We start from the raw sequence: 26641 nt of genomic DNA, 5'->3' as shown, positions 1-26641 counted from the left end.
AATCTCAGAACGAACTTTCTAGTAGTAAAATGAAATGTTATGTAAAAGTAGCATGATTTTTACTGAGTCCTTGATAACTCCTGAAATTGCACCTTTCTTTCCAAGGAAGAAAAAGCAAATGCAGCACTGGAGTGGAAACTCACCTGAAATTCTGCATGAATTGCCGAAATTTGCTGGCTCTCTTGGCCAATGGCACAATGACATTAATAAGTGTGTCAGCCATATTGACATTTTCATTTTTCACTTTCATTACAGGTCCAAATGGCCGGAATAAAACAATCTTCTTGAACTGATGTTTTGCGTCTCCTTTGAAAGTCAGCTCATACAATGTGCCTTTGTCTTTTTCTGTGCGGTAGATCCCTGTGTGAAAATGAGAGAGGAGATTTTGGTTTAAAACTGGGCTCCTGAGGAAAAAAATAATGGATGCAGTCTCCATGTGTCACACCTAAGCTGAAAAGGCGGCAGACGCATAAGATATTTACTTTTAAACCAGTATGCAACCCACCACCATCTGCAGGAGGCTGTGACTCTGGCAGGGACACAGCCCTGGGTTGCAGGAGCTATTTGGTATTCCTTTAGACACATTCCTAGGCTTGGCTGAGTTACAAACCCCTGAAGGTTACCAATTGCTCACACTCAGCATAACTAAGCAGACACAGTGTCCTTATTTTTCAGACTGCTCCAACTGCACACTGCAGGCACGCATGGTAATGGTGATGCAGAGACCACGAAAGGCAGCCTGCCTCTCTGCAGCATGAGTGATTAGACAACCTCCCAGAAAAGCAATGTCCCAATGAACACATTCATATCCTACTTTCTGAGAGGTTCTCTGGAAAGATCCCCTAAAAAAACCTGTGCAAGTAGGCCCCAACAACTATCAGCTTCACCTACTGCCTATCAGGACAAAACTGTCCTGTTACTCAATGCTCAAGAGACTCCTCTTTTCTTTGAGGCAATGATGCCCATTGCTGGGTGAGTAATGGTCCGCAAGGATGATGATATGGACTTTGTCAGAAGCTGGAGCCAGGACAGAGTCCTGAAGACTGTATTAGATAGTCTTCAAGGATATTTAATTCAAACAAGCATGTATGTATTATGGAATGAAGTTTTAACATACTTGATGAGTTAAGATGGTCTCATCTGAGGGCTGGAGTGAACTACAAAAGTATCGATCGTGCACCACTGAAACACTATTCTGACACCTCAAGTGAGCTTAAGTTGGCAAAAAGGCTATAGATTTTACCCACTGTGAATGACACTTCAGTCCCTACAGTGAATACTGAAATAAAGCTTTTTCATAGTTAGACCCACTAGATTTAAGAAAGAATAACTACATGCTAATCCTAACTACTTGTTAAACCACTGTAAATATCTTAACTTCATCAGTAGAAAAGTACAATTTCATTGCCTTTCATCTCTTGCAGAAACTCCAGAGACAAGGAAAACTTGTCTGGAAGAAAACTCCTCTACTTTGCTTGTTTCTTCTTTTTTTTTTTTTTTTCTCTCCATCTGGTTATGAAGAAGAGTTTGACCAAATCAATGGGTTTTTTTAATTAAAATCTTAGTAATTCCCTGATGTGTAGCATCACTGTGCATCCAACCCATAGACTGTCAGCTCTGTCTCTATTTCTTTTGAAAGTCTGGGTCAAAGGTTTCTTTGAACAGAAAACTGACACAAGCTCTTCATCTTGTATTGTGGCTTTTACATCAGTATATCCAGAACATCCAAAAGATTAATGAGGTATGATTTTATTTGGCTAGAGTTCCATGGACTGTCTTATCTTTGCTATCACTGTGTCCTATTCTTAATGAACGCTTCATTTGGTTGATACTATATGCAGATTCAGTGATCTGTTATTCACTTCATGTTTTATTTTTAATATAAACTGATTCAACAAATGCTCCAATTCTCACTCCAGCATAGCAGATTAAGCTAGTGAGATAGAAACTCCATCATTCTTTTATTGCTAATCTTTTAAAGCTATGCCTTTGACTCCCCTTTGCTTTTTCTATATAGTCCACCCAAGGTGCAGAACATGAAGTATTTCTGTTATTGAACTTCAGCCTGCACTTGAGATCATTTTAATAGTGACCTAACAGCCCCTGTATTTCCTCCTCCTGGTGGCCAGAGAATGGAAATCTCAGCCTGTGAATTCTTGCTGAAAGTCTGCTAATGATCCAAGCGTATTGCTGGGTATCGTTATTTACTCAGGCAGGTTTTGAATACAGGTCTTGCCAAGGAAGTTTGTGTTGTGGAAGGTTAAGGTAGAGTTTTGACATTAAGCTAAATAAAAATCTAAATAAAATCTGACTTGCAGAGAGAAAAAGATAGAGCTGTTTTGTGTTTGACATAATGAAGTGACAATTTTCATAATAGCAAAGGTCTAATTTAAATTAACTAATTTAATAGTATCTATGATGCAACATCTTAAAGCATTTGTTTCTACATTCTCTTCCAGCCAAGAAACAAAGCCCTCACAAATTCCTCTTCTCCAGAAATATGTACTACATCTGTGGAATAAATTAAGCTTTGCCAAATAAACAAGAAGCATTTAGAGCAGAATGCATGTTGTGATCCAAGGGGTCCCTTCTAGACCTACACACACAAGAGAAACTGCTTCTAATGCAACAGTTTTGTTCTTGTTCAGGACTTCTACTACAGCTGAAAACAAGCAGCTTAGGCGAAGGCAAAATGGGAATCCAAGAATTTATAAACCTAACATTTTATCTTGAAGGTAATTGTATGCAAGCTTAGTGCATGTAATTAAATATTGTTATTCTTGATGTATATTTAAACCACTTGTTTTCCTTTTCTTTGTTCCTCTGTTAAGTACCTTTTTTTTAGAAGCAGTGAACAAAGTGATTTACTCAAGGACAGTCAGTGAGTGTTAGAAATGAGCCTGAATGTTGAGTCACTCTGAGGACTCACCCAGCAGAACATCCTGCTTTCCACAAGATATTTTCATTTCCAAAGGTACTACTTCATTTGCGTCATCAGGACTTTTTACATGATTCAGAAAGATATCTCAAAGCAGCCTCAATTCTAAGAAATGAGCCAAGGGTTGAGGGGAAGCAGATTAAAAAAAAAAGTTAAACAAAAAATCTTTTCCAGAAAAGGTTGCTCCTGAAGCGAAAACCTTGGAAAGGCTAGATATTCATTATGGATAAAAGATTAGTTGTCCATCTATTGCTTCCATTACAGCAGCTATGTTCTGAATATGCCCCATTCCTTTCAGGGGCAGGGTTAGAAAAGTCAAAGCCTTTGGAAACCAACCTAGTATGAAAAATGGAACGGGAACTTTCAGACAGGGAAGAGACTGGCCTTAAGATAAAGGAAAAGGACAAGCGAGAAGCAAAAAAAGACCTGGGCTGAAGGGTTGATTGACTAAAGAGCAGTAGGTGTCATCTTCAGAGCAGCAGTTCCCAGGGCTCTTTAAAGAAATGAAAAGTCTTCGTTCAGCAGGGCAGGCAAAGAAGTTTCAGACATCTACATGGATTTGGTAACTAGCAAACAGCCATGCAATCTTCACAAAGTGCTGTTGAGCGGATTACAGCTTTAGTCTCAGTTCCACAGGCTGCAGGTTTCAGACCTTCCACTGACGAGAATACACCCTAGATTCATGTTCATTACTTGTATTATGTCAGGTGTTGTAGGAATTGATATTACGATTTATCAGCATTCGTTGTCCCCATTTTAACTCAATATTACAGTGGTCTTCCCATTTCATATGCAGTAAAGTAAAGCATCTTATCTTTTGAGGAAAAGCATCATCCTTTCTCCTAATCAGCTTCCAAGGCAAAATCGCATCAGATAGTCCACTATCAAAAGCAAATCTACTCCTCTTCATTTGTCTCTGAGACCTTATTTAAAATTCCAGTCACTAGACAGCCACATACTTCAGGTAGGAAAACTTATGATACAGCATATTTGACAGGCATTTTCTGGAACTGTTCCTGCTGGGAAATAGTATCACCAGACAGTGATTACATTCACTTATAGAAAACACCACTCAGGCTTGTCAGTCTCCAAATTATCATCTCCATCTTTGAGAAAATGAATGACTTCCAAATCTACTCAGCTCAGCTGTTATTTACATAAATTAATGACCAGACCCATTATTCTGCCCACTGAGCAACTGGTTTTCTATTGGAAACAGAGCAGTCTTTCCCTACTTATAATACACAGAATTTTCTGATCTTTTCCATGCTGTTTCTTACTTTTTCTTGCTTGTGGCAAAAAAACAGTGAACTTGGTATAGAAGTGAGAGGAATAAGGAGGAGAGGGGATGATTATAGCAGCTGAAGAACCCACAAGCCTCTGTGAAGAGAGAAGCAGAGCAGAGCTGCAGCCAGATGGATACGATTCAGGCCCCAGGGAGAAGGTGCGGTTCTCTTAGTTTTGAATAAGAAAAAATGGAAAATTCCACCATGTGTCAGCTATTACTACTGGAAGGAGAACTATTTGAGAATCCTATCCAAATTTCATGTAACAGCAGATCTGCTGAGAAGGAGTTTAGCTCAGAGGTAAGGTTCCAGGGTCACAGTCTAATTCCCCCACACAAGTGGTTCTGTCTAGAAACTGCAAAGGATACAACACTTACTTCAAGAGATCTCAGCCATAGAGACAAAACATTTCTCCTTAAATGTAAGGAGTGTTTGAAGAAAAATTTTCCCTCTGCAAAGACAATAAAGGCATAAATTGGAAAAGAGAAAGAGATACAAAACCTCATCAAATTTATTCCACCATGCCACACCCCTGACTCTTGGCATATGTTAGCAATGAACTAGTACGGAAAAAGTGATAGCAGGTACCAGAAGTCACCCACAAGAATAGCAAAATCGACACAAGAGGCCCAAGAAAACAAGATTAATTTGCATGACTCAATTGTAGTCAGATTTGACATCAGCAATGTGTTTGAGAAAAGCACATGTCAAAGGATTTGCTGAATAGGGCAGAAACAAAGACACAAGCCTCACTGAGCAGCAGTTCAGTTTTTGAATCCTGTTTCTGATCCCAATTGCTTGATTTTTCTTTCAGCACATACCCATCCTTGCTCAACCTTAAGATGAGGGCAGCAGCCCCACCTTTAACACAGGAGATGCTTACAGCTTTGGTGTGCTGCTACTGCTAAAGCAGGCAGAAGATAAAAAGCTTACAGGGTTAAGGCATATTACTTTCAGTACAGACCTGGGCCACGTCTCCCAGAAAGCTCCAGCTACTCTGGGAGTTCAAGAAAATGAAAACAGCTGGCTGTGCTGGCTGGGTAACAACACACACAGTTGCTGTGTTGCTGGATTGGCACAAAGCTGCTGCTAGAAGCTGCTGTGGAATCCAGCCTGTTACTAACTTGTTGTATAGGCAGCGGCACCTGCAGAATGCTGTCTCCAAAACAAGTTCTTAGTCCAAACCATACTTAAAATGCAGAATTGGAACAGAAAACTCTGTCCTCCCTTCTCCTGCTCAAGTTATACAAAGCAATGGATTTGTTTGTACTTTAATCAGCAGTTTTTGCCGTTCTTAGAGAACAGAGGATGGGGGAAAAGAGACTGCCAAGTGACAACAGAGACTTCCAAAAGAACTCTGCAGGGAAATCTTCTGCCAAGTCAACTATTTGTTTCCAGCCCTGATGCACAGAAACCTGCATTTGCAAACAGATTGGTTCGCACTGCTGAGTAAGAATAATAGGGCCTGCACTGCAAGGGAGGACACAAGGAAGGTTTCTTGAGCTCTGCCTGACCCGTACAGAGGGCTCCAGTTTCCTGAGCTCCAAGTCACATGCAGGGTTATTTCACCACAGTAAGTGAAAACCAGCAAGGCCATTAGTGCATGAAGAACCTCCAAAGAGCCAACACTGCAGTATGCATCCCTTCCCCATGCCCTTCTGAAAACCAGATTCTGCCTTTTTCCCTGAGGACAGCACGGGCACCCAGGCCAAACCCTTTGATTGTGCATAAATGTAGGCTCTATGCAAAAGGGTAACTTTAATGGGATATTAAGCAATGTATGGAGGAAACATCTTTCCCCTTACTCCCTCCCCATGAAAGAGCTGGTGCCAGTCATAAGTGCTTGTTCAGCTCCTATAATAAACAGTGCAAATATATTTTTAAATTATAAGCTGAACAACAAAGAGAAGGGAGAAGCTCCATGATGCATTCAAATGCTGGCAGCCAGCAACACTTCCCAGTTTCCTGTCTATTCCCTGGTCCCATGTCCGAGCAAGAGGAATTTGGCTGGTGCAGAGGAAGTACTTGGACCAATTGGGAGACAGGACCTGCCTCAAGCAGTTCTCCACATTCTGAACAACTCATGTCCCTTCTGTGCGAGGCACCTACCCAATTGGCAAGTATATTGTGTCATTGCCTTAAGAACCAACTGTCTGTCAATACCATGACTGCCAGAGAAACACATACAGACAGTGGAAATGAACGACTAGCCACTGCACATCAGCAATAGCTGCCCACATCACATGGAGGATGCATTTTGCTCTGCCCTATTAATAAATATTAGACAAAGAAAACAATCCACTGCAAAACCACTAATGATTAGTGATGAGCATGGCGGCTTGTGTTCAGCACATTAGAGCAGTCACTCTGTAAAACGTAGGCATCCTTCCCACATGACCTCTAAGTCTGCAGCACAAACATGAGAGGAAGATGAGGAAGATAAGTTTTTCCTCCTATACTAGATTCAGCTAGGTTAGCTGTGGATTAAATCTCATTTACAGACAACGTAATTGAACAGCGAGCAGGGAACATGCCAGTTCCTATGAAGTGAAATAAGGACAGTCATATCACAAGGAGAAGTGTAGCTCTCTTACTGAATGAGAAACAGTCATGAGCCCTTGGAAACAAGATCTGTGAAATTTTGTCTTATACCACGTTTCTGCTGTGCATGTTCCTGCCCTTTTAACTTAGAGCTGCCATGTAGCAAAGGCTAACCTGAAAGAGTATCAACCACAAAGACATCACAACTGGAATACATTTGGTGCCTCTGGCTGGCTGGGAAAAAGCAGCCTGACTGGAAACAAGGAAGCACTTTCAATTTCATAACAGAAGACTTAAAGTAAAAACTGGTTGCTGTTAGAAGTGGCACTTAAAAAATCTACATTTACTGCCTCAATGCTACATGTGAGGGTAAAGACTATTTAGCTCATTTCAGAATCCAAGGGTTAAGTGCACCACTCCTGGTATAGGAGAAACCCCGTAAAAGTTACGCTTTCCTAGTCATTTGAAGTTATAGGTGATACCGGGCTGAGTTACTGAGCTCCACAGCTGCTCTCCTCAAAAGCTGTCTTGCCACTCTGACTCTGGCAGAGCTGTGCAGGTGACATTGGTGTTTGGATTTGAACTGCAATTGTCAGTCTTAACGCTGGTAACAGATCTGTGACTGTGGCCTGGCCATTCACTCCTTGCTTTGTCAGTTCTGAGGCAAGCGCATGACTAGAGAGCTGTAAGCACACATTGGTGGTCCCTATGAGAGACTGTCAGGCTCTGTTGTCACAAAGTCCTGTTCCCCAGGAAATCTGCCATTCTGCAGTTGTGCCTGAGACAGCATCACTGGGTCACAGCACTAACACCATCCCAGACATCTATGCTCTGAGATAACGCCCATCTCCCTCAGCAACGCAGTCACACAGGAACCCCTCACCAGCACTATGTGGACCTTCTAATACGCTGTCTGCATACAAACCTTCAATGAAGTCAGAGGCTGTGTATACGCGGTGTTTTGCATTGCCATCCCTCTCTGGGTTGTTCAAACTCCCAACAGCTAACTCGATCACCTCTATCAACTCATCTCGCTTATCTTTCCTTACAGGTTTCTCTTCTGGGTGGCGCGTCAGCCCTGTCTCCAGTTGGTACACCTTCTGCAGGGTAAAGCTCTCAAAGGGCACGGCTGCATACTCTGTGGACAGCTTAATGCCGCTGTGCACCTCTGCTTTGTCTATTTGGGAATGGAGGAAAGCCAACAGGTTAGCCTGGGCCTTCTCTGGGTTACTGTGGTCAAGCCGAATGTCCAAGGGGTCTGGGTACTGTTCCTGCACATTCTTAAGCTGCTTGCTCCTGCCCTGGAGCTCAGCCTTCAGCTGGGCAATTTGTTTCTTCAAGCTGACGATGTAGTTGCGGTGTTGCTCTTCTTGCTCTTGCAGAATAGCTTCATATCCCTCCTTTGCAGTCGGACTGTGTACCCTGGGCAAAGCAAGCTGCCGGTTGTCACCCTTGGGTGTGCAAGCCAACATATAAACAATAGATACTGAGCAACAGGCCACCACCAGCAGGCCTGCAAGTCGGGGGAGAAATAGAATAAATCCTCTTCGGAGCATCATCTCTCAAAAACCAGAGTCTAACCCCACACATGCAACAGTTCTTATGTCCATGCAGTGCCACAGAGGCCTCTGGACTTGGGCTACTCTTACATGGATGCATGTATGTGCAGGAACTGCGTTGTCAGCTCTCTTAAAACATGTGCTCTGCCTCTACATTGGGCTCTCTCTCGTGTTTACCCAGCACAACCAAAAGACAAGCTGCGAAGCAGACAGGACACCTCCTGATCCTCATGGCAACACCTATGCTGCTGCAATGTGATCAGCTGGTGGCTGATGAAGCCTGAGGACCTGAAAGACAAATGACAAGGACAGTCATTCAGGCATGTTAGAATTTGATCATTCTGTCCCAACGATTGCGTGTTCTAAGGATCTACCTCTTTTTTTCAACTGCCCTAGTAGATCTCAGAGTTGTGAAGTGCTTGTGCTAAGAACCAAGAAGTGCCAAGACCTTCATGTGAGAAATCCGGCATGCATGCATTTAATTTTAATAACATCACTTGTGCCAGTGCCAATGAAAAGTTAGTCCAGGCCTCAAAGTCTGCCATGCTTTAGAAATTGGGAAAAGGAAGTTGTCATCTGCTACTTTTTTGTGAGATGTTAAGGTCCTCAGTTTATCTGAGCAATGATGGCCCTTCAAGTGTTCTCAGCTCTTGGAGCACTCAGATTTTGAAGGCTGTCAGTCCCACAGCTACTGCGTACATTTCAGCTTCCAGGCATATTTTTCCAAAGCGCCATGTGGCAAATGTGGTCCCATTTGAACATATGAAGCCTGATCTGGAGCTGAAATTTGATAAACAACTAGAAACTGTTATCAAGGCCAATTGCTGTAATTAACATTGTTTGACATGCCCTATCAGATGCTCACATAAATAAAAAATAACTAGATTTTTTAAGGAATTCTTAGACCAAGTCTTACTCAGAATCAAGGGAAGCTTTGTTCCCATCTAGGAGGCTGTCATTATTGCACACTATGTTCTCATTTTAAGGCCCTCTTCTGTTTCTCATAACGTTATAAAAAGTCTTGTGCAATACCACCGTGTTTTCCACATATGCTCTCTGCCCAGGAGGGAAGACCACAGAAAAGTTTTGGGAAAGCTGGCTTAGATATATTTTAAAATAAGAGAAGTTTAAATTGTGGAATTACTTTTTCAGTAAGACTTCCACAAGTACACATAGAAATGGGGAAGAAAAATTAGATGACAGAACATGTATACTGATGTTTCTGTAAACTACATTAAAAGAATTGTGCTGAGAACAGTACCAGTGGGATTTTCAAAATCTCTCAGTTTTGGCCCAAATCCATGCTGATGCAAGGAAATTCATTATTTACATAAATGACAGTAGTCTTAGGCCTAGGCTGAGTAACATCCTAGATTACACTCTGATTCTGCATTGTTAGACTCACACACAATCGGATTAACCCCTTGATGCTCTCCCCTTGGACACATGCGTGGCATTATGACACTGCTTTTGACAACAGAGATTCATAGTCCATTTAGTCATACATCCTTTCTGGCAAACCCTTAAGTAAAAACAATTTATCTAAGATAAGAATTTCAGAATAATTTTCAGTTATTTCTAGTCTTGAGGCAAAGCCTTTTCCAGGACTGCTTATCAACTGTTACATGACTTCCCTCCCCCATGACTTGATTATTACTCTATATACAGCAGTTATGCAGAAGTATTTCTGATCTTTGAACTGTTATCAATATTTTATCAGTCTGCAGAGCTTCCAGAAAAAAAAAAAAAGATTTTTAGAGTAGGAATTGAGGGAGCTAGAGTGAGCTATAGAAATACAACTGTATTTTTCTAAGAGTAACGTTGAATGGCTATTACAGTATTTTTAGGATTGTCCAGAAAATGTCAGCATTTTCAGAGGAAGAATCGTTGATGCTGAAGAAAATATTCAGGCAGCAGGAAAAAGGACAGGATGAAGTTGGCGCCCTTACCTTTTTGCCGTGATCTTCTCTTTAGAACATCTTGGTCTGCTACAGTTACTTCTCAGCTTGCCACAACCATCTCCTGTTTATCTCCCTTCTTATGCCCTTCCCAGAAAATGCGTGTACTATAAAAAGCGCTGCCAACCTCAGAACATGTCTTCATTGCTTTCACATTTGCCAGTTGCCTGTATCTTCAGTCTGTCTCCTGTGTGGTGAAAGGCTGTAGTGGAGACGTTTCCTATGGATGCAGTATAAAAGCTGGCCTCCTGTAATGTAAAGGACCTTGTCAAAGCAGGGAAAATTAATTTTGGCATTTCTAACTCTACAACAGACCTGGCTAGAAGACTGCAAGAAGGTAGTGTGCAGTGAGACAGGGTCAGGAAGTGGTAAGATGTAGTACATAAAACACTGCTGTGTGTGTATGCTTCACTTCACACAATTAGTCCATTGACTGAATTGGCAGAAGCTGAACATCACTGAAAGGATTAGTTGTGCTAACATGGTATAAACTGAAATTACATCTCAATGGCTTAGATAAACAGACAATCTCATTTCTATAAGCAGCAAGAGATTCAAGTTTTGGGTAGAGAGCTCTTCAAATGTTGACCTTAAAATATATGTGTGAATATAAATCTGTGTTCACTAAAGCATATTGGTTCTCTCTCTAGGGTACTCTTTTCTATCAAGTTTTCTGGTCTGCAATCTCACTGATCAAGGATGCATCTTTAAAAACACTTCAGGACAGTAAATTAACAGAGCTACTTTGTCTTTTGAACCACGATTCTCATAACAAGAAATTCAGACCATGGGGATTTCCACCTTCTTTATTTGTACCATCATGACTGCAAGCATCCTAACAACAAGCACTCATTACTTGCTCTCCGTTGCTGTATCTGTCTTATTAAATTGTACCAATGACTTCCATGGCATTGCCTTACGGTGACTGACATTTCAATATACAGCTGTTACTCTACTACTGTCTCAGGGGCACGCTCACGAAAGCAGTCCTAGTCCATGTCAGTGCCAAATAAAGCAGATTTCTTTAAGTCAACACTGAAGGTGGTCATGGCTAAGGCATCTCAACTGCACAGACAGTACTAGAAAGCCAGAGATGGTAACTCCTCCTAACAACCGTTCTGTTGATTCCATCAGACCTACACAGTTTCACACCAACTGAGAGAACCTGAGATGAAGGGGAGACAAACTGAAATGTCATTTTTTTCCAGGAACTGACAAAAACACCTCTGTATTTCACAGCAGCAAGCTGCATCAAGTGGTATTAGTCTGTTGGCAAAGAGAAGCTTTAATGAATACACAGTAGTTAGTCAGATAGCTGAGGAAAAAGACATAAATTCTAAAAAAGCCTCTGTTTGTAAAAAAACCTTAAATATCAGCTTAACCGGTTAGCCCAGTCAGAGGTCAGCCCAGCGCACAGAGGTGCTTTTCACTTGTTTTCAGTGAGTCTGGGCCCAAAAATTACCTAAACACAGAAACAATTTCTGTCATCGCTGTAAGAACTGGGTAAATGGCACTGCACAGTGGAGGGAGCTGCATCATGGGGAGTAGCAGAACTTAAGGAAGTTGCACCCACCACTGTTACTCACCAGGATCTGGATTTTTAATGGACTGTAGAGATAACAGGAAATTTATCTCTGCACAGAAAAGACAATGAATTTCAAGCCTGAATTTTTGACTCCCAAAAGCGAAACTAAGAATTTGTGCAGAAGGGACTCAAGGCAATGTATCTCTGTATATGCATCTCACCTTTGAGCTCTACCTTCTCCTTGTTCTTCGTGTTGAGGACAGAAATGAATGGCAAAAGAACAGTCACATTTCCAGAGCCAGCCATCTCTCACCATATGGCACAGACAATGCCAAATAATTCCATGTTTTCGAGTACTTTCTGCTACAGCTTCCTATTGCAGGTGCAACTGAGACTGGCAACTATCATTTTAGCTCAAAACACTTTTAAATTCCTTTTTTTTTCTTTTATTTTAAATAGAGGCAGTGAATGACAGAAGATGCAATTAGTTTTTGTGTAGGTGTTTCACAGATCTTTGCTGAACAGCAGCACACATCGCAAAGAGATTTCACTAGAATCATATTAATCTCCGAAATGAGCTGTAGAGAGGAGGAAACAGATGTTTTACCCAGACTTGAAGTGCTTTCCTAAAAAAAAAAATCCAACCAAACAAAAAGACATTCTGCAGCCCCTTGGCATTTGCCTTGAATTTTTTAATTACAAGTACTGTGCATAGCACTGCAGACAAGTTAGTCTGCTTGAAATGTTAGGGACAAGATTTTGCCCCCTTAGCCCCTCAACAGAAATTCAAGCCACTCAGCAGAACGGAACATATCCAACAAGGGATTAAGATCTAGTCTTATACAAGTGTTTAAGGTGTTCATAGAAGGAATGGAATAAGAAATTATTTCTCCTTAATGCCACATCATGATTGCTCAACTGCTTCTCAGACCAGTTCACCTGCCCAGGGTTGAATAAAACAAAAGGCTGAATTAAAAAAAAGAACCTGAATGATAAACTGACTGGGTTCACCTTCATAGCCTTCCTGTACTGTCCTCTGTTAAAACCCATACCACTGCTCCCTCTCTGGCAGTCACACATCTCAAACAAACCACTTAAAATCCTAATATCTGGTTTGCAATTGATAGAGGAAGACTATTTGAAACAGAAACAAAGGTTTGTTAATAAATAGTGTCTAGAAACAAAATGCTAAATGCTAATACCTGAAGACAGTAGAAAACTTACTGTAAACATCTTCATTTCCAAATCTTTGATTCCAGAGTCATCTTCAGCAGAAAATCTTACTTGCATTGCCACGGGTAGTCTCAAAAAGAAAAGTCTCAGTATCTAACCCCACCCACAGAAAGACAATTTCACTGTTCCCCTCTATAATTAACAATTACAATCTGATCATCTTGCAAATAGGTTGCAACAACTATTAGAAGCAGTGTTAGCAGAAACAGTGTGGCCAGCAGGTTCAGGGAGGTGATTCTGCCCCTGTACTCGGCACTGGTGAGGCTCCAATACTGTGTTCAGTTCTGGGCCCCTTAGTACAAGAGGGATGTTGAGGTTCTGGAGCGTGTCCAGAGAAGAGCAATGAAGCTGTGAGGGGGCTGGAGAACAAGTCTTACAAGGAGTGGCTGAGAGAGCTGGGATTGTTTAGCCTGGAGAAGAGGAGGCTGAGGGGAGACCTTATCACTGGCTACAACTACCTGAAAGGAGGTTGTAGAGAGGTGGGTGCTGGCCTCTTCTCCCAAGTGACAGGAGACAGGACAAGGGAGAATGGCCTTAAGTTGTGCTAGGAGAGGTTCAGATTGGACATCAGGCAAAAATTTTTCACCGAAAGGGTTATTAGGCACTGGCAGAGTCTGCCCAGGGAGGTGGTTGAGTCACAGTCTCTAGAGGTATTTAAAAGATAGGTAGATGAGATACTTAAGGATATGGTTTAGGGGTTTAGTGGCAGATAGGTATGGTTGGACTTGATGATCTCAGAGGTCTTTTCCAACCTGGCCATTCTATGATTCCATGAAACAAAACCAGAAAATATCAAAAACATTCATGTTCCTGGAAATACTGTTTTCTTCTTGTGAGGGAACTGAGAAGTGCCGGGTTTTACATTCAAGATACTGATAGGTTTCTCACTCTCAAAGTCGCAAAGCTAATGCAGAAGTTATAACTTTTCCCTTTCTTAGTACTCTGGACCACTTTGCTGCTAATTGAATTGGTTCTCTCAATGTTATCTGTGAAAGACTTGGCAGTTTTCCACAGATCGATAACCAGCAATTGCAGGAGTCTGTATTAGGAATGTTATTTTTTACAGGAGACACTCATATTTCCACCCTACAACCACAACCTACACCATCCCTCTCTGCTAAACACACTGACTTGTAGGTGTATAAACCCACACATCCTAAGTACAATTGTTAGTTGGGGGTACTATAGGACATTTCCAAAAGCCTGGAAGTTTCCACCACTGTATTTATCCTACAGCAGGCAATGTGACGGATGCATGCCATGTAAAGCTCCAAGAGAAAATGCAAAGAAGAGATGACAAGCGTACGCTGCTGCTTCAAAGATGTTGTGACTCACAAAGTCTCCCTCTGTGTTACCACAGAAAAGGAACAACGATGCTTTTCTCTAAAGGACCATTTCTCATTAGCAAGCTCTGACCTTAAGTTTTAGGAAATCAGTTGCTCCAAAAGTGTTTTGAACTTTGCTAAAATGGAGATGAAAAATTTGTGTTTCAGTTGACCTAGAGGGCAGCTTGGTCTTTTAAGAGCAAATTAACAAACCACCATAGTTGTCAGCCCTAAAAATTAATGGTTGGGCTAGACAGCTGAGACATCCAACTTAGCTGGAAGACTGTTACCTTCTGACCTTCAATTTAATTTCATTTAGGTAAGTGCCATCTCAGTTTTGTAGATGTGTCAAAGAAGAGCATTTTAGTCCAATCACGTGACACTGCAACAGTCCTATACAACCTCAAGGATAACAGCACTCTAAATAAGAATGGCTTTTCTTGCAGGAACCTAGCAAACAAAACAAGGACAAGCTACAGGCACGGAACACATAAAGACGCTGCCATAATTTACTTCATTTTAAGATCTAATTCAACAACTGCTCTCCATATAGAGGGCTTCTAGAAAGACTAACCCAACACCAAGATATACCAGCTTCCAAAACGGTTCAGAAAGTCAGCATAAGACTTTAGTCAGTATTTCCTGACTAAAACAAATAGTAGGACAAATTTTGCTTATCTATTTAAATCTGGATCTAGAAAAGATGCTGTTTCTTCACTTTGAAATGTTTATACATGCACACTCAGGAATGCACGCTACAGGAATGAACAGTCCTTCCTTTTAAGAGCAAAGATGACAGCAGCCTTCCAGTACTTCAAGGGGGCCTGCAGGAAAGCCGGGGAGAGGCTCTTTATCAGGGAGTGAGTGTAGTGATAGGACCAAGGGTAATGGCTTTAGGTTGGAAGGGACTTTAAAGCCCATCCAGTTCCAACCTCCCTGCCACAGGCAGGGTCATCTTCACTGGATTGGGTTGCTCAAAGCCTCATCCAACCTGGCCGTGAACATCTCCAGGGATGGGGCATCCATGACTTCTCTGGGCAATCTGGGCCAGGGCCTCACCACTTCACAGTAAAAAATTTCCTCCTAGTATCTAATCTGAATCTTCCCTCTTTCAGTTTAAAACTGTTACCTTTCATTCTATCCCTGCTCTCCCTGATAAAGAGCCCCTACCCAGATTTCCTTTAGGCCCCCTTTAAATACTGGAAGGCTGCTATAAGGTCTCCCTAGAGCCTTCACTTCTCTAGGCTGAAGAAGACCAACTCTTTCAGCCTGTCCTTGTATGGGAGGTGCTCCAACCTTCTGATCATCTTCATGGCCCTCCTCAGGACTCACTCAAACAGATCCATGTCCTTCCTATGCTGAGAACTTCAGAAATGAATGCAGTACTGCAGGTGAGGTCTCATGAGAGCAGAGTAGAGGGTGGAATCTCCTCCTTCAGCCTGTTGGTCACCCTCCTTTTGATGCACTCCAGGACATGGCTGGTTTTCTGGGCTGCAAGTGTACTTTGGCAGCTCATGTTGAGCTTCTCATCCACCAACACACTCAAGTCCTTCTCTTCAGGGCTACTCCCAACCCATTCCCTGTCCAGTCTGTATTTGTGCTTGGGATTGCCTCGACCCAGGTGAAGGATCTTGCACTTGGCCTTGTTGAACTTCATGAGGTTTGAACAGGACCACCTCCCAAGCCTGTCCAGGTCCCTCTGGATGGCATCCCTTCCCTCCAGTGTATCCACCACACCACACAGCTTGGTATCATCAGCAAACTGGCCAAGGGTGCACTCCATCCCACTGTCCATGTCTCCAACAAAGATGTTATACAACACTGGTCCCAATACCAACCCCTGAGGAACACTATTCGTCACTGGTCTCCACTTGGACATCGAGTCATTGACCACAACTCTTTGAGTGCAACCATCCAGCCAATTCCTTATCCACCAAGTGGTCCATCCATCAAATCTGTGTCTCTCCAATTTAAAGACAAGAATGTCATAACAGACAGCATCTAATGCTTTGCACAAGTCCAGGTAGACGATGTCAGTTACTCTTCCCTTTTCCACCAGTGTTGTGGCCTAAACGCAGAAGGCCATCTGATTTGTCAGACACAATTTGCCCTTTGTGAAGCCATGTTGGCTGTCACAAATCACCTTCTTCTTTTCCATGTGCCTCAGCAAAGTTTCCAGGAGGATCTGCTCCATGATCTTGCCTGGCACAGAGGTGAGACTGACCAGCCTGTAGTTCCCTATGCCTTCCTTTTTTTCCTTTTTTAAAAATTGGAGTTATGTTTCCCCTTTTCCAGTCAGTGGGAACTTCATGACTGCGAACTTATAGTTTTACCATGTCTGACCAACCCAGTCTGAGCTAGGGATTGCCTCCTCCTCTCCTTGCCAGAAATGCCTTGGTACAGCTAGAATCCCCTGTACCAAGATAGATAGTGGACTTGAACTTCATTAACTCCAGCAGAGCTGATAGAAGAGAAGATTTCCTCCCTCCTGAGTCCAGCATGTGGAAACTGAGGAGAGACTTCTATATAATATTACATTCTCGTGGTAATGCAGAGCCCTAAATTTTGTACCCCTTGTACACCAAATGAATTTTGCTGGGTTGTAAGTATCAAAACAGTGCTTCAAATAAAACAATTAAAAGTAAAGGGGACAAGAGAAAAAAACATCTTGGTACACAAGGTATAGAGGGTTTGGTATGCTATCTAGGCTGAGCAAAAATTATCAAGATCAGGACTAATATTGCTGACCAAGACTAGTGTTCAGCTACGGTTTACCTTACAAAAGAAAATCAAGTTTCAGACTACAAAGAAATAAACAGGAAGCCAGGAAATAACTGCAGCCTGGTTCACTATTGAGACCGGTTGCCCAACCTCCACACAGACCTCCAAAACTTGCAGCATTAACGGCTCTCATAGCTCAGGTATCAGCCTCCAGGGTTCTGATCTGCGTTTTCCTATCAGTCGGGGAAGTACTGATTGACAGGAAGGGGACAGTCCCCTGACTCAGCCTTCGTTTCCTTCCTCCAGCTTAGCACTTACGATGAAACAACACCCACCACATAGTCCCATTTAGTGAATCACCACTGGCTTGATACCTGGTTTCAGTCAAAGACTTAGCATGTCCTTGATATGTCAGAAAACAGAGTCTTGGTAATTCTTTGAAAAGATTTTTTTAGTTGTGTCAGTAAAACAATTTTTTTTTTTTTTTTTTTAGAGAAAGGCTCCAAATATATTTTTCATCCTTTTTATTTCAGGCTCACATAATAATTGAATCTCATAGACTTCACCTTCATCATTTAACTAGCCAATTCTTCATTATAGGAACTTGAAAAGATAAATCATAGCAAAGTCTCTGCAGAAAAGATCCAGGCAGAGGGGGAAAGAAAGGAAGGTTTTCTATATTTTATATTGTACAGTGTATTTACTTGACTGTTAAATTCTTCTTCTGAAAAGGAATTAAAAAAAAACCAAAACAAAACAAAAATAACCCTGAAGACAACCAAACAGGAAAGAAATATCTTGCAAACCACAGTTATGTACAAAGTTTTACTTACATCAATTGATTTCAACAGAATGAAGGTGTTTGTCTTTGCATGATACTCTACCACATAAATAAATTTATTGTTTAATAGAATATTTCAATAGATTGAGAATGTTTACTTTGTTTTAACTTAAATTACAATGTTTCAACTTTCCACTCATTCAGGTTCTGTGGGTTTCTTTGAAAATAACACAATGCATACAGGCCCACAGAAAATTGGTCGAATTGCTATAAGAAAAAGTATTTTTTAATTTTATGAACAACACCATTACATTTGTATATCCTCTAGTTCAGTAATCCAAGTCATATTTCCAAATGTTAAGGAGACACCTGCTCACAGTTACTTTGGTTTCTAAGATTTCATCTCCGATCCTCAAACCGTGTTGAAAATTGGATCTCTGCTTTCATAGAATCATAGAATAGTTAGGGCTGGAAGGGACCTAAAGATCATCTGGTTCCAACCCCCCTGCCATGGGCAAGGACATCCCACTAAAACAGGCTGCCAAGGCCCCATCCAACCTGGCCTTGAACACCTCCAGGGATGGGACATCCACACCTTCCCTTGGCGATTTCTTTATAAAATACCTCAATTCAAACAAGTAGTCTTGATGTACTAGTTTACAGCTGTCTGATGTACTAATTTACAATCAATAAAATCATTTAAGTTCTCATTGATCATCAAGAAATTTCAGTTCCCTCATTGAACTCTATTGGATTAAAAATCTAGTTTATTACAGTTATTGCATAGCTGTCAATAGCTCTTAAAAAACAGCCACTCAGCTAGAACTGTGTTAAATGTTAGCAGCTCACACAAGAAGCATCCTGGTTCTCTAACGGAGAGCTGATTGATGACATAAGTAAAGACAGTTTCCCTTGCCAGTAAAAGCTATCTTTTCTTTCCCCCTTTTGTTACACAGAAGTACACCCTGCAGTCAGGCCAGCATTTCCTGAATGGCTCCAAAGAACGTATTTCTTAAAACAACAACTTCAGGCTTCAATCAGAAGCAAAGCACACTTCATGAAAAGTTATGAAATAACAAAATGAGCTTAGACTACAACTTTTTTTTTTTTTCACATTGCACTACAGAGGAATCTGGCTTTGTTTGATTTAACAAGTCATGTATCAAAGCTGATACAAATCCAACTTGTTTTTTTAAAGGATAGTTCATTTTCTTGAAGAAAAATTTCCTGAAACTAGTTGCATTTATAAAGCTTTTCAGAAAACAGGAATAGAACAAAAAAGAAGTATAATTCTCACAACCTACCAGAATATTTGAAGAAGAGAGATTTCCTTATGAGACGAAGCTTTGTGCCAGTGAATCTTTGTTTCTGTTCACATGGAAACCTGCCTGAAAATGATAGCATTATTTTTTAATTTAACAAAGATTGGCTAGAACGTGTGCTGGCATAGCCATGCAAGCTAATGAAATAAAAAGGAGAAATTGCACCTTTGAAGATTTCTCTCTTCCGCTCCTTTTAATACAGTTTTCTGCAGAATATTAAAATCATACCATTTTCAATGAGAGCCCATGGCAGTTCAAGTCAGAGGAAGTTATTCCTAGTCCCAAGCCAATGTCCTCTAGTCTGCCTGTTTTCTAAACTGTGAAAAGGAAATGTGGCTGTTTTCTTTAGTCTCTTACAAGCATACATTAACTTCTTTGCAGGGCAATCATGAGATGCATTCTGGGTTACAGGTCTCAAGATTTAGAGTCCTTATACTGATAACGGATTACTCCTTTTAATTTCATTGTTAATAAGATGTAACACTCAGCTGAGGAGTAGATATTAATACAGTTTCTGCAATCTCACGTGTCGAAGATGGAAATCCAGTCACACTAATGAAATACATGAAGGATTCCACATAAACTGGGGAGACTTATATTTCTTTTATCATTACACCTTCACCAGTTTCTTTCTGTATATTGTTCTATTATGACAGAATTAGTTCAAGGGCCACTAGAAGTACCAACGAAATGTCTCACTAGAAGTACTTCAATAGTCCCTAAAAAAACAATGGTTCTCCTATTCATGGGAAAGCATCTCCTTTTCCTAGCTGCAGTCAGTTTCATGGGCAGAGTTTTGCAGAACTGGCATCTTAAGAACAAAGGACAAGAGAATCTAACATTTTCTTGCCTAAAAGAAGAAGAAAAGCAACTATGGGTGGAAGATATCAGTTGGAAAACACCAGAACCCATAGAGAGGAATGAAATATGAGCAAATTGTGTCAGCATGTGGACATGGAGCAGGTGAAAAAAGGCAACTCATACCTCGTTTAAACAAAACTCCCACAGAAAGAGAATTTTTAAGCACCAAGTGAAAACATGCACAGGGGATTGTGGCAGCTTAATTCTCTATTCTGGTACTTACCCTTGACAACAAACTCAGCTTGACTTTGTATTGAAAGCATGACAAAGAACTGATCAGTAAAATTAAAGAAGCTGAGGAAAAGTTGTGTGCTTTTAAGGGAAAACACGGGGAGAAGAAGCTGCTTGACAGAGCACATCAGAGCAGCCATCTATTGAATGTTCTACGTCCTTCTTGCAGAGGACAGTGAGTACTTCGGAAGGTGCAAAAAAAATCTTACATAGCAGAGAAATATTTCCAATCTTTGTAATTTTGATGATCAACCTAAGAATAAATTTGTATTTTATAACAGACATGCACAAGAAACAATTCTCCTATTGGGAAAATATTACATTTCTTCATTACTCCTCTGGATTTCTAACACTGTTTTGATGGTCCATTGCTTCAAAATTAGTATTCTTCCATCTCCTTCCCTGTCAGAGAGGCCACACACTTCTAGCTGGTTTTAGGTTCTGGTTTTATCTACTTCTGAAAGAGGACAACTATTTCTAACAGCTATTCTCCTTTATTAGTACTTCAGCTGGTTCTATTAAATTGCAGGCTTAAAGGACAAAGAAAGTATATTCCTTCAAAAACAACTGAAAATACGAAGAACATAATTATCTTCTAGATAACCTCTCTGGGACAAGCATACAATCATAGGCAGAACTCTCCCCTCTTTACTGTAAGAGACATGCACGTTGAGAGATATACTGACCTTACCCAAGGTCAGGCTGCACTTAGCTAATGAATTATCTCCCCGACTTCGTCTACACACGGTAAGAACACATCCTGGCTGAGAGCTCAGGGAATTTAGCTGGGTAACTTAACCATCTGGTCTGTCAGATGCCTATGGCTGGGGCAAATGCTTCCCCAGACCACCTATTCCACATGGTTATTTCACCAAAGAGCTATACGCAAGTACTGTTGTGTTAAGCCAACTAACTTATTTTACATAATTACAGTGAATTGATTACAGAAGATAACAGCTCAACACAGGGAACTTACCAGGAAGTGGGAAACCTCCTGATATCTTCGACACAATGATTTGCCTCCTGTAAGACTAATACAGTGTCCCATTATTTATTTATTTTATTTCTGATTTCAGCCAATTGTACAGGATTACTGGACATCACACAACCTGTGCAGTGCAACAGTACAGTACGTCTCCAGTAAATCAAACACATACAAGATACACTGAGCAGAGAAGGGAAAGAATATAATGAAAAACAGACGTTCTTGACCTCCCCTTCTGTTGTATACACCTGTTTCTGCATTATCCCAGATATTCTACCTCAAAAGGTATAGTTGACTCAAAATATAAGACATGCAAGAACCAGGCACCAATCTGAATTTATAAGCTGGTTGCTAGCTCAGCAGTCAGGAGTCATGCATTGTCATCCATTATCATATGTCTAAAACCAGCAATCCTGTGAGAACCTGTTAGAACAGCAAACTGTTGCATATGAATATAAAAGTAATATGTGAATAAAAGACAAAGATGGTGAGTCTATTGCAAACAGGTAGTTAAAGAAAAAAAGCCATTTTGTCCCAACTTTGAATAGCAAATATCACCATTATCATTATCAGTGATGTCAGAGACAATTGCTCCACATGAGGTCTCACTGCATTGCCTTCATAATGGCCAGGCTCCCACGCAGTGATGTTTGTTCCAGATGAAAGCTACAGAGACTCCGAGGGCTCTTTGTGCACTCTTTCAGTCTTCTTTCTACCCATTTTGTATCTCAACATGGTAATAAATCTCTCCCGAATAATGATGTTCCTTATTGTTCAACATTTTGCACAGTGGAAGTCAGGTCCAGTGAACCTATTGTGACCTATTGAGCAAGGTACCAGATACCAGATAGAGGCCCATAGCTTCTTCATTCTCCCTAACAGATGCAAAGTCCGTTCCAGAGACCCTAGCAGAACCAGCCTGGCTGGCCTACTGAAATGGCATAATATGTGGCAATCAGCCCAGAAACTTTAAATATGGTACAAACTAAGGCTCCAGCCCAGAGGAAAAAGAACAAGAAGAGTAAGAAAACAGTAAATACCTTGAAATTAGGACTGCTCTGGAATCTCCCTTAGCCTTCAAAATTAGAAGCCTATAACTAAATATTGTGCAGATAATGCAGCTACACAGTGAGGTTCTTCAGCTGTTGGCAGACCTGGAATTTCCCATGAATATGTCACACAGGGCAGAGAGGAATTTGAGGAGTGGATGTGAGGCAAATACTTTGGTCAGTATCTCACAGCATCATTTTGCCTTTCCTTCTTTTAAGAAGTGCATCCCCTCGGGATCACTATTTTGATGTGTGCACCTTTTGCTGGGTGGAGGCTATACCCATTCCTTCTTGACTTCCAGGGGATTTGCCCTGTAAAATTCACTCCCTCCAAGTATGTTTTCCTTTATAAGTGGAAAACTGTGGTTTAAAGAGTACAGCTACAGGCAAAAAAACCCTCAGGTTGCAGTTATAGAATGGGTTCTTCTATTTCCATTAACACAGCAAAGAAAAAAAAAAAAGGGGGAGAGATAACAGGAGAAGCAGCTTCCTCAGATGCTGAACTGCACATGGAGGTCCCTCTAGATAGGAGTCCTTAATATCCAGTCAAACAGAGGCAAAAGTAAAGACAGCTCACTGTAATGGGTAGGAAGACTTGCTTTATGGCAGCCTCCTTTTCCAGAGTAATTGAAGCTAAGACCTATTCGCTGAGAACACACTCCACTAGAGATTCATGCAACAAAGCATTTCTTAGCACACTGTATGGCCTGCAAAGATAGAAACAAAGTTCAACTGCTCATGCTCCAAAGCACTGGCAAATCCACACTTGGCACAATGCCATAGAATGCAGGCTCTATTCATTAAATAGGTTAGTTCTCGGGGATTCATCCATTTCTGTCTGCCAACCTGTCAAATCACAAAATGACCAGCAAATGCTTCCACCACACCTGCAGAACACAGCCCAGCTCCTTCAGTTTAAAAACTTTCTGCATCAAAAGTGTGTGATTTTAAAGATCCCAGCATGCCCATTTCCTGGTGTTATAAACACCTGATCAGTCTGAGCTGTATCCATCACTGGGAACACTAAGAAAGCTGTGTCCAAAACACACCACTTTTTGCCCCAGTGTAGCAATGGTGTAACCACATAAGGTTTCTCACACAACTAAAACACTGCACAGTCAGGCTACTTCAAACAAAAGACTTCCTAAAAGGAGATGAAGTAGTGTGAAAGCAGAACTAGAATTTGCATTTCCTTAGAGAGACACAGAAACATGCAACAAAAGAAAACAAGTCACCCCATGAAAAGGATATAGCTAGGACAGTCTGTTTGGGACAGGAAAGGAAGGAAAGTTCCCCAAGGAGTTAAGACAATGATGACATGATACTAGAAGAGGAACATTTGTAGTGGTAGTTACTGGTTGTACTGTAACAGACAACAATCAAGGCACACTTCCCTATGCTGTAGATAAAATATACTGAACAAAGCACCTCTGTCCCACTATTCAAAGAATACAAGAAGAACACAGACACTGCAGCTGATCAACACTTGTCAGATAACGTGAGGAAGCCATGCAGATGACTTCAGTAACTCCTGAAAAATCAAATGAGAAAGAACTTGTAAATTAGAATTTCCTACTGAAAACAACAGTCAGCTGTAGTGATGGAAAACAAATCTTTTCAAACCTCTGATCTTACGCCTCCTAAATAGATTCCAAAGGCAGGACAGACACAACAGGTGTCCGATTTTCAGACCCTTAGAGCTGGATACATTTGGTTACCCTTTGCTATTTTTTTCCTTTAAACATGCACTCTCTCAATAAATCTTCCCGTTTATTCTGGAATGCCATCAATCTCATCAGACATCAGGACACTTTGGAATTCTTATTTCCTAGATCACGTGGAAGAAAAAATACAGAGAGTATCTATGTATGATCCAAATGAAAAACATAAATTATTATTAATGTCATAATGATTTAATTGGAAGCTTTTTTATTTTAAAGGAAAAATATATCAAGGTTCTTTCTAAGCCTTAGAACAGCATTAATTGCTGAACCTTAATCTGTTTTTCTAGCACTGATTCTCAGTAAAGTGTTGTGTCAGTCCAAAACATCAGTGCAGTAGTAGTAGCTGCTATTAATGAAGATTGCAAGTAGGCCATCTGACAAGATGCCACAGCCAGGAGCCATTATTAAGAACAGTCCATACCCTAGCTTAATTTAAATTACAATAACCATTTTTTTCTCCTTAATTCATCTATTCAGTCTCAAAATGTCAAATCCCTCTGATTAGCTCAACATATAAACTGTAACAGAACATCTGAAAGCAGCTTCAAAGAACACCAACTTGCGTTGTGATCCAAGAGGAGGCGGTTAGAGACTTGCTTGCCCAGCTAGACGCCCACAAGTCTATGGGGCCGGATGGGATCCACCCAAGAGTATTGAAGGAGCTGGCGGATGTCCTTTCCAAACCCCTATCCATCATCTTCCAGAGGTCCTGGCTGACTGGGGAAGTTCCACTAGACTGGAGGCTGGCTGATGTTGTGCCCATATATAAGAAGGGTTGCAGAGAGGATCCGGGGAACTACAGGCCTGTCAGTCTCACCTCAGTGCCAGGGAAAGTCATGGAACAGGTAATCTTGAGTGCTATCATGAAGCACATGCAAGAGAACCGGGTGATCAGGCCCAGTCAACATGGGTTTACAAAAGGCAGATCTTGCCAAACTAACCTGATCGCCTTCTATGACAAAATCACTCGACTGCTGGATGGGGGAAAGGCTGTGGATGTAGTCTTCTTGGACTTCAGTAAAGCCTTTGACACAGTTTCTCACAGCATTCTGCTGCAGAAACTGTCAGCCTCTGGCCTGGATAGGCGTACACTCTCGTGGGTTGAAAACTGGTTGGATGGCCGGGCCCAGAGAGTGGTGGTAAATGGAGTGAACTCCAGCTGGAGGCCAGTCACAAGTGGAGTTCCTCAGGGCTCAGTACTGGGTCCAGCTCTGTTCAATGTCTTTATCAATGACTTGGATGAAGGCATTGAGTGCACCCTCAGCAAGTTTGCAGATGACACTAAGCTGGGAGGAAGTGTTGATCTGCTGGAGGGTAGGGAGGCTCTGCAAAGGGATCTGAACAGGCTGGACTGCTGGGCCGAGACCAATGGGATGAGGTTTAACAAGGCCAAATGCCGGGTCCTGAACTTGGGGCACAACAACCCTATGCAGCGCTACAGACTGGGGGAAGAATGGCTGGAGAGCTGCACGGAAGAGAAGGACCTGGGGGTGCTGGTTGACAGCCGACTGAATATGAGCCAGCAGTGTGCCCAGGTGGCCAAGAAGGCCAACGGCATCTTGGCTTGTATCAGAAATGGGGTCACCAGCAGGTCCAGGGAGGTGATTCTCCCTCTGTACTCAGCACTGGTGAGACCGCACCTTGAATACTGTGTTCAGTTCTGGACCCCTCACCACAAGAAGGATGTTGAGACTCTGGAGCGTGTCCAGAGAAGAGCAACAAAGCTGGTGAGGGGGCTGGAGAACAAGTCTAATGAGGAGCGGCTGAGAGAGCTGGGGTTGTTTAGCCTGGAGAAGAGGAGGCTGAGGGGAGACCTTATTACTCTCTACAACTACCTGAAAGGAGGTTGTGGAGAGGAGGGAGCTGGCCTCTTCTCCCAAGTGACAGGGGACAGGACAAGAGGGAATGGCCTGAAGCTCCGTCAGGGGAGGTTCAGGTTGGATATCAGAAAAAAATTCTTCACAGTAAGAGTCATTGGCTACTGGAACAGGCTGCCCAGGGAGGTGGTCGAGTCACCTTCCCTGGAGGTGTTTAAGGAACGGGTGGATGAAGTGCTTAGGGACATGGTTTAGGGAGTGTTAGGAATGGTTGGACTCAATGATCCAATGGGTCCTTTCCAACCTTGTGATTCTGTGATTCTGTGATTCTGTGTCTTTGCATCACGTGTACGTGGTCGCGAAAGAACAGAAACATAAACTTTAAAATTCATTAGAAAGCCTATGCGATTTAAGCTCAGCAAGCAAACTACAAACTTTGTATATGCAAGAGGGGGGATATGTCACCTATCAAGATGACATTGCACAAGTAAACAAGCAACACAGCTGAGATTTCTTAATGGGTCAGGCTGTTTACAGGCTCTGATTTTCAGACGCTGAACGCTCAGACCGCACACATGCAAATAAACCATATACTCGTGAAAACACAAACCACACACTCCAACCTGAAACTTTCATTCTAGTAAACAGAAGAGACTGGGTTAAACTGTAGAATGTGCTGTTCAGAAGCATTCCTCCAACCCTGTTTATTAGCTCTGACACACCTGAACTGGGGACCCACATCTCCCTTTGCTTTGCTGAAGAGATGGAAAAATGTGTTTAGAAGG

At 41.7% G+C, this 26641-nt stretch overlaps 1 protein-coding gene across 6 annotated transcripts in view; it reads right to left on the bottom strand.

Moving 5' to 3' along the window:
* Positions 1 to 26641, bottom strand: part of CSGALNACT1 (chondroitin sulfate N-acetylgalactosaminyltransferase 1) — a 47397-nt gene that overhangs the window by 7956 nt on the left and 12800 nt on the right. For 5 of the 6 annotated variants that reach the window (XM_054065256.1, XM_054065258.1, XM_009567045.2 and 2 more), the window contains exons 4-6: positions 10274 to 10530; positions 7691 to 8612; positions 144 to 360 (exon numbers count right to left, since the gene is read on the bottom strand). In XM_054065256.1, the coding sequence (XP_053921231.1) occupies positions 144 to 360; positions 7691 to 8324 (851 nt within the window). In that variant the 5' untranslated portion in view covers positions 8325 to 8612; positions 10274 to 10530. Of the gene's footprint in view, positions 1 to 143; positions 361 to 7690; positions 8613 to 10273; positions 10531 to 19171; positions 19256 to 26641 lie in introns of all 6 variants that reach the window. The other variant, XM_054065254.1, reaches the window with a different exon arrangement.

This window comes from Cuculus canorus, chromosome 4 (assembly GCF_017976375.1).
Source record: "Cuculus canorus isolate bCucCan1 chromosome 4, bCucCan1.pri, whole genome shotgun sequence".
NCBI classification, from domain to species: Eukaryota; Metazoa; Chordata; class Aves; order Cuculiformes; family Cuculidae; genus Cuculus; species Cuculus canorus.
Note: the sequence above shows the minus strand (reverse complement) of the source record. Positions and strands in the feature narration are given on the sequence as shown.